This window comes from Dromiciops gliroides, chromosome 2 (genome assembly GCF_019393635.1).
Source record: "Dromiciops gliroides isolate mDroGli1 chromosome 2, mDroGli1.pri, whole genome shotgun sequence".
Lineage (NCBI taxonomy): Eukaryota > Metazoa > Chordata > Mammalia > Microbiotheria > Microbiotheriidae > Dromiciops > Dromiciops gliroides.
In genome coordinates, this window is record NC_057862.1 from 88,083,417 (window position 1) to 88,099,352 (window position 15,936).

At 38.5% G+C, this 15,936-nt stretch overlaps 1 protein-coding gene across 6 annotated transcripts in view; it reads right to left on the reverse strand.

Moving 5' to 3' along the window:
- Window positions 1-15,936, reverse strand: part of TACC2 (transforming acidic coiled-coil containing protein 2) — a 306,574-nt gene that overhangs the window by 143,936 nt on the left and 146,702 nt on the right. For all 6 annotated transcript variants that reach the window (XM_043983128.1, XM_043983126.1, XM_043983127.1 and 3 more), the window contains exon 7: window positions 11,076-11,201. In XM_043983128.1, coding sequence (XP_043839063.1) covers window positions 11,076-11,201 — 126 coding nt within the window. The remainder of the gene's footprint in view (window positions 1-11,075; window positions 11,202-15,936) is intronic.

Here is a 15,936-nt window from a genome sequence, read left to right on the forward strand (position 1 = left end):
GAGAGAGATGGAGAGAGATGGAGAGAGATGGGGAGGGAGGGAGAGAGAGAGAGATGGGGAGGGAGGGAGGGAGAGAGAGAGAGAAAGAGAGAGAGAGAGAGAGAGAGAGAGAGAGAGAGAGAGAGAGAGAGAGAGAGTATACTCTTGCAATGTTGGTAGTCATTAAGCCACAGTCCAGTTACACAAGTAAACTTGGGAGTAGGTAAGTAAATTTTTAAAAGAAAGTTTTCCCAGCAATTGTTTGGGTTCTGTTTGAGAACAACACATGTCCAACTGTAGTGATATACTGTCAACAACTGGTGTTCTTTTGTTCTCTGTACAAAGGCTTTTGAGTATTTCTTGGCAGATCTTACAGTGAACTGATTGCTAATTTCATTTCAGACTGGCTAGACTTGCCAAACTGAGCCTCTCTCCAAGGACAAACACTAGATTGACCTAAGGGGTGAGTATTAGGCTATCACCAGAGAGGGAGATAACTGTCCCCGAGGTGGAAACCTAATATATAATTCCTTTATGGGACAGCTGGAATGACAGTGCCTTATCTCCTGTTTCACATCACCATCTGGAAGATATTTAGCATAATGGGCTTTCCTCAGAGGCTGCCTTTTTTTTTTTCTTTCCAAGTGCACCCGATCAGAAAATCATTAGAGCCAAAACTCAGCTGAAATTAGTAGTGAGAATGTATGTTGCAAGAAAAAAAATGCTTTGAAACTGAAGGTTTGAGGAACTTTAGGTCTACCAATGACAAGCTCTGCGGAAGTGGTCCGAGGAGAAATTCTCCTGGGAGATCTGCAATATCAGAATAGCCCCAACTCAGAAAAGCTGCCTTTGAAAGGCTCTGAATTGGGAATCAGAAAGTATGCTGAGATGGTGATGAATTGGACCAAATTCACTGCAATGAAACTTTTTAAAAGTAAAACTAGTTAATTCCCATCACTAGTAGGACACACAGCTAGCTGCACATATACAAGTGCCTATGTGTGCATGAGTAAATTACATATGATATGTGGTCAAAGCTCTCAAATATTTGCTGGTGGGTTATTGCCAGCAATTTCTCATTTTAGCCTGACATCCTAATTCCCACTTCTCATCCAGAACCTTCCAGGGCTTTGCCCCACCCTTCCAAATAGGGAAAATAATTTGAAATGTAGCTTCATGCAAACATAATGAGAAAGGAAAACATCACCCCCAAAAGAATGAAAAAAAATCCCAGAAGATTCCAATACCTAATTGACTATTAAATCATCTATTATTTTTGTCCTTCCCTCCCCCCTAAATAAATGCCATCACTTATTTGCTGTGTGCTTATTGTGTACAAAGCTCTATACAAAGGACTATCCAGGAACACAAAATCAAGCACAGAGTGCCTGATATCCAGGAATTTCTCATCTCTTTGGGGAGGGGAAAATCTACACATATAAAGCATCTAGAGAGAAAAATTAGGAACAGTATAAAGCAGTTAAACAGATGCTCTCTAAGGACTTTTCTAGCTCTAAACATCTCTGAAGCGAAGTATAAATCAATGAAGCATGGGCAGGATAATCAAGATTCTAGGATTTTGCATAAATATACAAGTGAACTTCAATCTATCTAGGCTAATTTCTGGGAAACAACAAATTCATTATTTTTGGTCAAACAAAATTAATTTTGAAATGCATCACACCAAGCAAATTAGCTAAAGAAAACCTTTGGTGAATTCCTTTTGTAAAGTGAATCATCGCTGAATTTATCTGTTTTGTAAATGCTAATTCTGGCACACCATTTTCTGAAAAGTAGCAGGCACTGTGATGTAGTAGACAGAATTCCAGTGATGACATCACGATGACTTGCTTTGAAATCTTGTCTCTAACTGGCTATCATGTGGCTATGGTCAATTCACAACCTCCCTGGGACTCAGTTTCCTCATCTCTAAAACAAGTTGGTATCAATGACTTCAAAGATCCTGAAGCTTCCAAGTGCCTTAAGCAACTCCCTAGGACTTATCTCCTGACTCAAAAAGGGAGTTTTCATGCAGGGAAACAACAGATTCTTGGAGATTTTTTTTTTTTGGTGGGGCAATGGGGAAGTTAAATGACTTGCCCAGGGTCACACAGCTAATAAGTGTCAAGTGTCTGAGGCTGGATTTGAACTCCTGAATCCAGGGCCGGTGCTTTATCCACTGCACCATCTAGCTGCCCCTTCTTCGAGAATTCTTAAGGCAAAGTAACTTTATGTGATCTCGTGTTTGGCAAACAGCCTAAAAGCAAATGAAGATACAGAAAAATGGAGTAATCTAACTGATTTGGTGATTACAGGCAAACCAAGAAGGCAGCAGAAACCCACCCAACTTCTCAGAGCAATGACTTCTGAAAGCTTTGATCTCTTTTCCAGAGTTTAAATACCCATTTAAATCCCATAACCTGTTCAATGTATACATGCTTTTTTGGCAAAGTTTTAACAATGTAACAGCTGGGCCTGGGTATTTTGTTGTAAGCCAGAGATCCCACTTTTAGATCAGAAGGTCAATCAACAGATATTTATTCTATTCATATATGTATATATATACATATATATACTGATAAGAATATACATATCTATTTATGTTTACATATATTAATCAACATTAAGTGCTTACTCTGTTTCAGGCACTGTGCTAAGCACTAGGGATATAAAAAGAAGCAAAAGACAGCTCTGGCCCTGGAGAAGCTTACAATCTTGAACACACCTATAACATTTATTCCAATATACATACATACATATATAGATATAGGTAATATTATATATGTATATATTGTACTTATCTATACATATACATACATATACTCATATTTGCCAAAATTTTTTAGCTTTTAAAGGGAACTGGGGGAGGGTTTGGAGTGCCAACCAGGGAACTATCATTTAACTGCATGGAAATAAATGAGATAGAAGTAAATCTGGGTTCCAAGGATTTAAAACAGGAGATCATGGGGTAAAACAGTATCCGAATCCTGTATGAAAACCCTGAGGCTGACAGCTAGGTTGGGTGCGGCATTTCAAGCTCTCCTTATTACCACATTCTAAAGGTAAAGTTAGATGTGCAGTCACCTTCCGGCAATGTGGTCTGATTTTCCCTGTGAAGGAAAACTGTCTTTGATGTTCTGTTCACCTCTTCAATAATAAAGAAAGATATTCATCAAAACTTGTTTGATCTTATTTGAAAACTGATTTTTATGGGAGACTCAGAAGTTATCTTCCCTTTTATTCAGTAAAAACAATTCTTGAGGGGAGGGTGGAGGCAAAAGGGGAACAAAGCCCTCCCATTCCCCTGTCTTCAATAAGGGAAAATGGGAGAGAGAGACAGAGACAGACAGAGAGAAAGAGACAGTGAGACAAAGACAGAGACAGAGAAGGGACTGGGCATTGAGGGAAGAAACAAGAGTAGCTTTTGATTCCTTCAAGAAAGAAATTCCATACTTTAAAAAAATCTATATCATCCATCTATCCATCTATCTATCTATCATCTATCTATCTATCTATCTATCTATCTATCTATCTATCTATCTATCTATCTATCTATCTATCTATCTATCTATCTATCTATCTATCTATCTATCTATCTATCTATCTATCTATCTATCTAATCTATCTATCTATCTACCTATCTATCTACCTATCTATCTACCTATCTACCTATCTATCTACCTACCTACCTACCTACCTACCTACCTATCTACCTACCTATCTACCTACCTACCTACCTACCTACCTACCTACCTACCTACCTACCTACCTATCTATCTATCTATCTATCTATCTATCTATCTATCTATCTATCTATCTATCTATCTATCTATCTATCTATCTATCTATCTATCTATCTATCTATCTATCTATCTATCTATCTACCTATCTATCTAACTATCTACCTATCTATATCTGTCATTAGGGTATTTCCACATTTTTTTAAATAGGACTCTACCTAATCATTTTTAAGCCCCAAACAATTCTAATCAGAATTGCTCTTTTATAGGTTTCCAACAAAATAAGGCAAATGTTAAATGAAGCTAGAAAACAAAAATCATTCAGTGTTTGTCTCCCCCCAACCCAGCAGTTTCTTCTTTCTCCCCCACCTCAATTATACAACCTATTCTTTCCTATGGGACATATGTAATGCTTTGCAAACCTCATACTATATAAATGGTAGCTATTATTATTATTACTTCTTTTAATTTATTTTCTCTTGTTTTTTCTCAATTACGTGTAAAAAATTTCATTTGTGGGGCAGCTAGGTGGCACAGTGGATAAAGCACTGGCCCTGGATTCAGGAGGACTTGAGTTCAAATGTGGCCTCAGACACTTGACACTTACTAGCTGTGTGACCCTGGGCAAGTCACTTTACCCTCATTGCCCCGCCCCCCCCCCAATTCATTTAAAAATTTTTGAGTTCCAAATCTTCTCTCCCTTTCTCTCTTCCCTCCCCATTTCTTTAGAAGGCAGCAATTTGGTATACATTATGCATGTGTAGTAATGAAAACATAGTTCCATATTAGCCATGTTGCAAAAGAAAACACAGACCAAAATTTTTTTTAAAACTACCAAAGAAAGTTTAAAAAGTGGGGCAGCTAGGTGGTGCAGTGGATAAAGCACTGGCCTTGGATTCAGGAGGACCTGAGTTCAAATCTGGCCTCAGACACCTGACACTGGCTGTGTGACCCTGGGCAAGTCACTTAATCCTCATTGCCCCACCAAAAAAAAAAAAAAAAAGAAAGTTTAAAAAGTGTGCTTTGATCTGCATTCAGACACCATCATTTCTTTCTCTGGAGGTGAACAACATTTTTCAAGAGTCCTTTGGAATTATCTTGGATCACTGTATTACTAAGATCAGCTAAGTTATTCACCGTTGATCATTGTAAAATATTGCAACTACTGTGTATAATGTTCTTCTGGTTCTCACTTCACTTGACATCGGATCAGATAAGTCTTCCCAGTTTTTTTTTCCTGAAAGCATCCTGCTTGTTATTTCTCATAATAATATTCGCATAAAATTTCACTTAATAATTATCCCATCATGTCTAGGGGTAGCTAGGTAGTGAAGTAGATCTGAGTTCAAACCCAGCCTCAAATACTTGCTAGCTGTGTGACCCTGGGCAAGTCACTTAACCTCTATTTACTTGAGTTCCTCATCTGTAAAATGGAGACACACTGAAGAAGGAAACGGCAAAGTACTCCACTATCTTTGCCAAGAAAACCTCATGGTCGTGTAGAGTCTGACATGACTTAACAACAACAATTCTATCACAATCATATATTACAATTTGTTGAGCCATTCCTCAATTGATGGGCATCCCCTCAAATTCCAATTCTTTGCCACCACAGATATTATTATTAATTATTAAAATAAATCACCCTTCTCCCATTCTTTTGACTGGGAAATAAAATAAATAAGTCTTAAAACTAAGTCAATACTTTGTCATCTGTATTTTCAATAGGGGCAACTAGGTGGTGCAGTGGATAGAGCACTGGCCCTGAAGTTGGGAGGATTTGAGTTCAAATCTTACCTCAAACACTTACTAGCTGTGTGACCCTGGGCAAGTCATTTAACCCAACTGCCTTAAAGGGACCATCTCCAGTCATTCTGATATATATCATGCTACTGGACCCAGATGGCTCTGGAGGAGAGATGATTGGGAAGTGATTGTGGAAGTTCCTTCTAACTCCAGCATTCTAATCACAAAATCACAGAGCTGAAAAGGACCTCAGCAGCCAGCTAGTCAAACCCACACCTGAAAAGCAATCCCTTCCACAATAAGCCCAATAAGAGGTCACCCAGCCTTAGCTCAAACACCCTCCTACCACTTTCAGAAGCAGCTCATTTGACACTAGGACATCTCTAATTGAAAACAAGCAAGTTTTCCCTTAGGCTCAGATTTGTCCCTTTGCAAGTTCTACCTCCTGTTCCTTAGCGCGCGCGCGCGCGCGCGCGCGTGTGTGTGTGTGTGTGTGTGTGTGTGTGTGTGTGTGTGTGTGTGTGTGTGTGCGCGCGCACATGTGCGAGTGTTTTTCCCCTATTCTTGCTACCTACTCATAAACTTTGTGAGACTCTTCCTCTCCTCACTAGCCCAATAAGAGCCCAGTTTTTACAAGTTCCTCCTGACCGACACTGCTGAGCTACAGAAACCTTAAAAAGCCATGGCAGACACGCCTCCTCAGCTGCCAGGCCCTGACTGTGCTCCCCAAGTAATTGTTTACAAGCTATTCATCAACCTAACCTTGTCGGAGGCTTTATTAGGGATTGGCCAGTGGGCAAATAAAGGAGAGCCAGATCATGTTAATGAAAAGGAAACCCCAACTCCAGAAATCAAGCCTCATCAAAGGCAAGTTCATGCCATCTGTCTGACCAACAGGACTAACAGTGGGAAGCATTCCTGAGGTGCTGGGGCATGGCAAATGGAACAAAGAAAAGGAGGCCTTAGTAATTGCAGGGGTGGGATCACTTTCCACCTAAGGATTCAGAGTTCTTTATGTGGTGAAAATCTCATTTCTTAATTCGGATTTCTTTTAAAGAGGCGGTGAGGGGCGGCTAGGTGGCGCAGTGGATAAAGCACCCGCCTTAGATTCAGGAGTACCTGAGTTCAAATCCAGCCTCAGACACTTGACTTACTAGCTGTGTAACCCTGGGCAAGTCACTTAACCCCCATTGCCCAGAAAAAAAAAAGAAAGTAAAGAGGCAGTGAGACAAGGCAGATAATTGTGTGACCATGGATGGCCAAGTCATGGTGTTGAGGCCAGTTCTCTAAGGCTTTGTAATGATGGAGCTCCTGTTCTGAATCAGCGGAGGAATTTTCCACATAGAGAATTTCCTACATGGATAAAAATCACAAATGTAAACCAAAAACATTGTTTTTCTTTTTAAAAATTACTGGTTTTAGTTGGTTAAATAAACATCTATTAGTCTAGATCAAGATAATGTACCAGAGTCAGCTCCATCATCAGTCAGTACTTTTGCCTCTGAGCTGCTTTCATTTAGGTCATGTAAGCACTTTGATCTGAAGGGCTATTTTCTCTCAAAGTCTTAGAATTAACAAAGTTTTACCTCAAGCTGCTTTTTCTCCATATCTCTCAAACAAATATTTTCTTCTCTTTTCAGTAAATAAAATATCTTCACTAGAAAGGGGGGAAGTAGGGGCAGCTAGGTGGCACAGTGGATAAAGCACTGGCCCTGGATTTGGGAGGACCTGAGTTCAAATCTGACCTCAGACACTCGACACTTACTAGCTGTGTGACCCTGGGCAAGTCACTTAACCCTCATTGCCCCACAAAAAAACAAAAACAAAAAAAGAAAGGGGAAAGTACCTCATAAAAGATAGATAGGTCCCATATACACCAAAAGATTTTTAGCAAAGCTTTTTGTAGTAGCAAATAATTGGAAACAAAGTAGATGATGACTGACTAGGGAATGGCTAAATGAATTGTGGCATGTGGATATGTAACAGAATATTACTATGCTGTAACAAACTATAAATAAAATGAAAATAGAGAAGCATAGGAAGATTTATGTGAACTGATACAAAATAAAGTAAGCAAAATAAGAAAAACAATATACGAAATCATTACAATCATGTAAATGGAAATAACAACAATTGAAACTGAATGATATGATTTATGAAGAACAAGTTCAGCACCAAACAAATAAGAATATATGTCTCTCCTTCTTTGTAGAGATGGGTAAATATGGGTGACATTACATATCATGTCAGACATGGCTGAGATGTTGGTTCATTTGCTGAGCTGTCTTTTTTTTCCTATCTTTGTTAAGGATGACTCTCTGGAATAGAGAAGGCAGAAAAATATATTGGGAAATCGGGGGAGGTGAAAACAAAAAAAAATAAATTTAAAATGTTATTTTGAAGAAAAAATATTTTTTTAAAAAAAGAATTTTGACAGTGACTTTGGATCTTCAAAAAACCTAAACAGTTCCACCAATGTGATCCAGATCATTTCAATCAGGGCACAATTTGTTGTCCACCTTCACTACAGTGTTTAAATATAGTGATGGACTGAATGAATAGGCTGTCCATCCAACTGTGCCATACTCTAAGCAACATATATTCATCTGCTTAGTTTCTCCTATGTGGTTATTAAATCTATTGCTTTTAAGTGTTGGTGGAGGCTCTATAGTCTCCTGAACTTGATATAATCAACAAAATGTCACCCACAAACAAGATAACTTCATCATCCTTATATAATCCCTATTTCATTTATTGCTCTGCACATGACATTCCCCAAGACACTGGCAAATTCCTTTCACTAGATTTCTAAATTGATGTCCTCAGCCCTAATCTCTCTCCTGAACGATAATCCCCACATCACCAACTGTCTATTGGATAACCTAGAGAGTCTGTAGGCATCTCAAATTCATTATGTTGTTATCTTTCCTCCAAATAAACTGACCCCTCCTTTAAACTTACCTATTTCTCTTGAGAGTACCAGCAGCCTCCTGGTCACCCAGATTTTCATCTTTAGAGTAATCTCAACTCTGACTTCTTCTTCATTCCCAACTTCCATACCCACTCCACCAAATGAAATCAATTGCCTACTGATTCTACATCCATAAGATCTCTCACATATGTTCCCCTTTCTCCATTCATAAGCCATTACTCTAGTTCAGGACCACATCACTTCTTACCTGGATTACTTCCACAATCTCATAACTGGTCTCCCAGATTACACTCTCTCACCTCTCTAGCCCATCTTCCACACAGCAGCCAAAATAATCTAAAAAGCATGGGTTTAACCATGTCATCCTCTTCATAGTTAGCTTCAGTATCTCCCTACTGCCTCTAAGATAAAAGATAACTTGCCCATGCCAGTCATCGAAAGTCTTCTACAATGGGGTTCCAGTCTATCCTTCCAAGCTTATTGTAAATTACTCTCCCATCATATATTCTATGATCACGCCAAGCTTGTTTCTGGCAGAAATCAGCATTCTATCACTCATCTTTGTGACACTGTACAGCCTATCTCCCATGCTTAGAATGTATTCTTTCTTTACATTTACTTTTTACAATTCTTGACCTTCCTCCATGTGCAATTCAAGTATTAACTCCTATGCAAGATTCCCTTAGTTCTAATATTGCTCTTCCTCCTCAAGTTGGATTTTTATTTACATACTTATATGTTGCATCCTCCAAATGAATGCAAGATTCTTCAGGACAGACCAATTTTTGTTTTTATCTTTGTATCCTAGCAATTATGAATCTTGTACAATCTTAACAGAAATATGAAAGAAACCATGAAGATAGCCTTAAAGAGCTGTTTTTTGCTCCAGCAAATCAATTGTTTTTTTAAAAAATACAGCAAGGGGGGGCAGCTGGATGGTGCAGTGGATAAAGCACCGGCCCTGAATTCAGGAGGACCTGAGTTCAAATCCGGCTTCAGACACTTGACACTTACTAGCTGTGTGACTCTGGGCAAGTCACTTAACCCTCATTGCCCCACAAAAACAAAAACAAAAAAATACAGCAAGGAAGGAAAGCCAAATAAAAATGTTCATCTTTCTCAAATTCTGAGGATATGGTTTTACTCTTTTTTCATATATTTGATTACTTATCTTGTTGACATTAAGTTTAAAAATAAATAGTTAAATAAAATCTTTCCACTAAGGATACCTCTGATAAATCATTCTCCAAAAGATTTTATAGGAATGAGAAAATAGGCATGTGGGTCAGAAGTTCCCAATTTCCATTCTATCATCTCTTCCCCTGCCCCCTGCCTTTTAAAAGCACAATACCATATGTGATCTTCTCTATTCTTTCAGAATCTTTCCTTCTTTGAAATATCTTAACCAACCCCTAAGGCTTCTCAAATCATGTTAATTCTAATATAGGCTTCTTCTGCATGTTTTGAACATTCTTCCAGTCACTCTTCAGATTCATTTTCTTATCTGTCTTTTCAAATCCCTCATATAGGTACTCAGATACAGAGGTATCACAGCTCAAATGGGGGGTTGGTCCATTATTGATAGTGAGATCAGACTGCTATAAAATGCTGAGCTATCTGTTTCATTTCATATCTATTTGTTATTCTCCTAATTTTATCTAAAAATAGATGGGATGATCTGCCTTAGGTCTTATTTCAAAGCTTCTACAGGTTAATTTTTCCTCAATTCCTTACTGCTATTTGTGAGGCGATATTTTGTAATCTACCATCTTCCTCTATAATGTTTTACAAATGAGCTTCTATTATAAACTAATGTTACTTTTGGCTGCCATGTCTCTCCTTGGCAAGAGGATCAAATGTTTGTTGGCTGAGGTAGTTTTAGGGTTCTCTTGGCTTCCTCAGTATGGTGATTTGTTTTATAACAGTTAAATTTCTCTAAGAAATGGCGATAAGCTGAGTTATTGATGTTAAATTTTCACACTTCCCAGTTTTCAAAGTCATTAGCTTCTTTAAATAGGTCATACAATTGCACCCAGTGTCTCCTACAATATTAGGAGAATAATAATATGCATACTACCTACACACAAAGTTGTTGTGAGGAAATCCCTTTGTCAAACAATAAAGGATTATATAAAAGTTAGCTATTAACAGTCTTTACCTTCAGGGGAATTTGCCTTTTACTGAGAGCCTTGAAGACCACAATGGAATGAATCTCTCTCCCTCTTTTTTTTTTTTGAGGGGGGTAATGAGGATTAAGTGACTTGCCCATGGTCACACAGCTAGTATGTGTCAAATGTTTGAGGCCATATTTGAACTCAGGTCCTCCTGAATCCAGAGCCAGTGCTTTATCCACTGTGCAACCTAGTTTCCCCTAGAATGAATCTCTAATGATGGATTTTTAGGCACTACTTAAAAAACAGAGTGGGTGATGTTTCTGGGAAGGGAGACTATCCCTGTACCCCTCACATTAGACCACATGGGAGACTACCTACCTACCTACCTATCTATCTATCTATCTATCTATCTATCTATCTATCTATCTATCTATCTATCTATCTATCTATCTATCTATCTATCTACAACAACAACAACAACAACAATCTCTTAAATCAGCATGGCTAAAGTATAAATGGTGTAGAAGGAGCTGTGGCCACACATCATTCAGACTCTACCCATACCTGGAAGCAGTCAGTTCAGCAGTGTCCAGGACTGTAACATCGTGACTGGGAGGATTAACAGCTACGGACTGTCCTGAAGGATGAACAGATGCTGTCGAATGGATAGCATCACCTGACACAGGAGAACTGGAAAAATGAGAAGAGAAGGGAAGAGACCAGAAGTCAAGGCTCAGATTTTGTTTGTTATTATTCATTCATTTCAGTTGTGTTCAACTCTTCATAACCCCATTTGGGGTTTTCTTGGCAGAGATACTAGAGTGGTTTTAATTTACTTCTTCAGCTCATTTTACAGATGAGGAAACTGAGGCAAACAGGATTAAGGGACTTGCCCAGGGTCACACTGCTAGTAAATGTCTCAGGCTGGATTTGAACTCAGGAAGATGTTTTCCTGGTTCTATATCTAGCAATCTATCCACTGAGCCACCTAACTGCCCCTCAGATTTTGTTAGGTTTTTGTTTTTGTATTTTTGTAGATGGATAACTGTGTTTGTTACTAGTTAAAAGTAATATTACTTTTAACAAGCATTTTATCCTAATCTAAAAAAGGTCATTGGCCATAAGACTATCCTCCAAGGTCTATATAGCAACCTCGCATATAGTTACAAAAGTTCCTTGATTATGTCAGTAATGAAGTCCCTTTGGATTCATTCCCGTACTTTCTTGCCTCATAATGATTGTCATTCTATAGTATAGTTCCTGTGAGTGTGATTTGCTTTAAAACGATCCCAAGTCAAACCATAATCAACTATAGCATATTGGATTCCACTTGGACTTTTTTTTTCCTAGGGTCACATCTGGACAAAGGGTGAATCTGCTGCCTTTGCATTTATGCATAAGTCTGTATTTGATAGCGCATAAAAGTTAAAGGATTTGCCTAAAATCACATAGCTTATAAAGTAGTCAAACCAAAATTCAAAGTCAGGTATCTGATACAAAATCTAATACTTTTTCCAGAGAGAACACATGTGAAAGAGCTTTAAACATTTTTTTTGGTGAGGCAATGAGGGTTAAGTGACTTGCCCAGGGTCACACAGCTAGTAAGTGTCAAGTGTCTGGGGCTGGATTTGAACTCAGGTACTCCTGAATCCAGGGCTAGTACTTTATCCACTGCACTGCCTAGCTGCCCCTTTAAACCATTTTAAAGCACTACAATTTGAGGCAATATTAGTGGTGTTGCTGTTGTTGTTAACATGCTAGTTTGTGAAGAAATAAAGAAACTCAGGAAAATTAAGAACAAGTAAGAGGGGAAGAACAAGATTTGGGTAGTAATCTCTACAATTCCCTGTTAGTTCATCATTTGGGAAATGCTGAACCAGAATGATCAAAACTATGAAAGTTGAGTTCAAATGTAAACAAAAATAAAAACAAAAAACCAATGTGCCCAGTTCGTTGAAACACAGAGAAGCCACAAAAGTTCTGGACAAAGTCTCCCATTATTTCTGTCATATTATTATTTTAACACTAAGTAGGTTTGGGCTTCTTATTCTAAACTAGAGAAGAATTGAGTAGCACTCTTCAGCCTACAGCAATGGGGAACAATGGCTAACAAAGATGAATCGTCCACATAGATGGAATATTTTGTTATTAAATATTAAAACGTTATTTTTTCCAGTTTTGAAAGGCAATCTTTTCAAGGAGTATTACATACTTCCCGGACTTCTTAAACGATGCACATGTTGGATGTGAGTTATCCTTTTCTCAGTATAAAATCATAGCTTTTGAGTTGGGAGGAACATTGGAGGTCATCTACCCCAATTCCCTCATCTTGGAAAATGTGGAAGCTAAGGTCCCAAGAGATTAAGTGACTCAGGGCCATCATAACCATTACTTCTTGCCCTATAAAATATTGATATCTTTGTTTCTTCCCTTGCTGTCATTTGCTGCTTCTCCTGCTGGTATTCAGTTCTTCCTTTTATAATTTATACCTTCTAATTTATTGGGAGCTAAGAAATATAAGCAGCATTATTGAAGTTATTTGTAAATTAATAGTAAGCTCTGAATAATGGATTGAGGACCTTTCCAACAGAATAAAGTGTACTAGTTTTAGGATCTATCTATTTTATGGACAGCTAGGTGAAGTAGTGGGCATAGCATAGGACTTAAGAATCAAGAAGACCTGAGTTCAAATCCTGCATGAGACACTTACTGGCTGCTGTGTGATCCTGAACAAGTTACTTAACTTATCCTCAATTTCCTCATTTATAAAATGGGGGTCATTATATAACTCACCTACCTAGATTGTTGTGAGGATCATAAAGGATAACACATGTAAGGTCCTTTAAAAACTTTGAAGTATTATATAAATGCAAGTTATTCTTACATTGCAATTATTATAGCCACAAGTCTGAGTATCATTACTTAAATTTTGAAACTTGGCACCATTCTCATCCTATCCAGATGTAATTTCTCCCTCCTCTGAATACCAGTGTACCTTATAAAGCTCTCTAATCATGGTTACTACCTTCCAACGTTATAGTGCCATTATTTGTGTATATGCCTTATCCTTGCATTAAAAATAACATTCTTGGGGCAGCTAGGTGGCGCAGTGGATAGAGCATTGGCCCTGGATTCAAGAGGACCTGAGTTCAAATCTGGTCTCAGACACTTAACACTTACTAGCTGTGTGACCCTGGGCAAGTCACTTAACCCCAATTGCCTCACTAAAAAAAACAAACAAAAAACATTCTTGAGGGCAGTCTTTCTACTTTCTTTTTCTTTCATCATTCACTGAACCATTTATTAAGTACCTACTAAGTGCACAGCACTGTGCTAGGTACTGGTTCTCTGAATCCCATCCATGATATTTTATACAGAGTAGGGATGCTAAATAAATAATTGTTGAATCATAGTGTTGCCTGCTAATTCAATTCAACCACAATGCACATATCACCCCTTCCTGAAGGTAAAGCATCACCCTGCCCCAAGTCAGTAATAATCCTTGCCCCTGGTACCTCAACAAGCATTTGGTTTCCATCTTGTAGGCATTTACCATTTATAATTTTTTGCAATTGTTATTTACATAGGGTTTTTTTTTACCACCACAACAAACATGTCCCATTAAATCATGTGTTCCATGATACATGGACCAAACCAGGAATATACTAGTGCTGCCTGGGACCTTGCTCCAATGACTCTGGAGAGCCAATCACTAAATTGTCAGTGCCATAATTTACATCCCAGAAACTGGCAAACAAACACTACAAATCAGGGCTTGTTTTACTCTTTTGCTGATCATCTAAACTTAATAAAGTGATAGAGAAAATGTTAAGAATGCAGATTAAACTTTAAAGTGTGCCATTCAATTTTGGAGATCTGGTTGCTAAATATGTTATCAGCACTTATAGCAGCACCTAGGTGATTTAGTGGATAAAGTGCTGGGCTTGAAGTAGGGAAGACCTGAGTTCAAAACCTGCCTCAGATTTTGGCTATGTGACCACCAGCAAGCAACTTATTAACCTCTGTCAGCCTCACTTTCCTCATCTGTAAAATGGAGAAAATAATATTACTATCTCAGAGGACTGTCACAGTATCAAATGAGATGACATATGGAAAATTCTATCTAAATGTTAGCTATTTTTGGATCTTTGCTTTTCCCTCAGCACTTAGTGTTCTACACTTAGTAGGTTCTAAATCAATGGTCACTGAAGTTGGTCCCCAGATGACTGGGGTCTCCATATAAGTGGGGTGTTACTATAATAATATTTCTCACCTGACTAAATATATTCAGGAACTAAATCTACTCCTACAAATATCTGCTAAATTTTGCTGACGGCTGTGAGGCTAACGTGACTGAAGCATTTTTTCCACCTCTCCCCCTCAAAAAAACCCATCACAGTTTCACAATCAGCTGCTGAAAAACAGCTGCAAGCAGCTCACTGTAAGCTGAGTCAGGAAGCCTAGGGGTTCAACTCACTGGTGGAATGCTCTCAAAATGAAGCTTTTATCAACAAGGGCTTTTCCAAAGAGGATCTGGAGTCACCAGGATCTCAGAGAGTGAGTTTCTAAAACTAAAACTCAAGTATAAAAATGACATTTTTTCAAATCCTTTAAGACAGGAATGTCACAAACTAATCTACAAAAATGGGGTGAGATTCAGCATCACAATGTTTATGCCTATTAAGTGTTAACTTGAAAAAAAATCCGTCATGATTTTCTAGACAGGGAGCGGGCTGAAGCTGAGATTTCCTTGGTAGACGTAACTCCCAGTCAGGAAATTATCTTTGCCAATGCATATTGGCACCTTACTGCAACTTAAGAGTCCTAGAGATCTGTCTGGGGCACTGAAAGGTTAAATAACTTGCCCAGGGTCCCATATCCAGTGTGCGGCAGAGATCTGGCCATTTGAGTTCAGACCTATTCAATGATATATAACATCTTTTTGCCTGGATGATTGCAGACCCAGCCTACATTTCATAACCGTGTGAAACGACAGCAAAGGCACTCCTTATTTCTAGAACAGTTACAGGCATCCTTTTGAAAGATTCTGTTCTAAGAATTCAGACAGTGTTCACATTTCTCCATGAAGACCAGACACCTGTGTGACTTCCAAGATACTCAGTTCAGCAGGCCCTAGGGAACAATTCTGTTTGGTGTTGACACTCAGGGAGAGACAAATAAAGCTCTGCCCCTGTTAGGTTCCCTATGGCATTCAAGATCACTGACTTCAGTAAAGAACAATAATTACCCCTCATCCTTGTTGTGTTTGCATGTAGGTCACCAAGTACCTTGTAATAGTCCTGGGAAAATGATGCTAGAAATCATGAGATTTCAGAGTTGGAAGAGACCTCAGGGGTCATCCAGTCCAACCCATATCCCCCAGAAGAATCCCTTCTACAGAATACCTGAGAAGTGGTCATCCAGC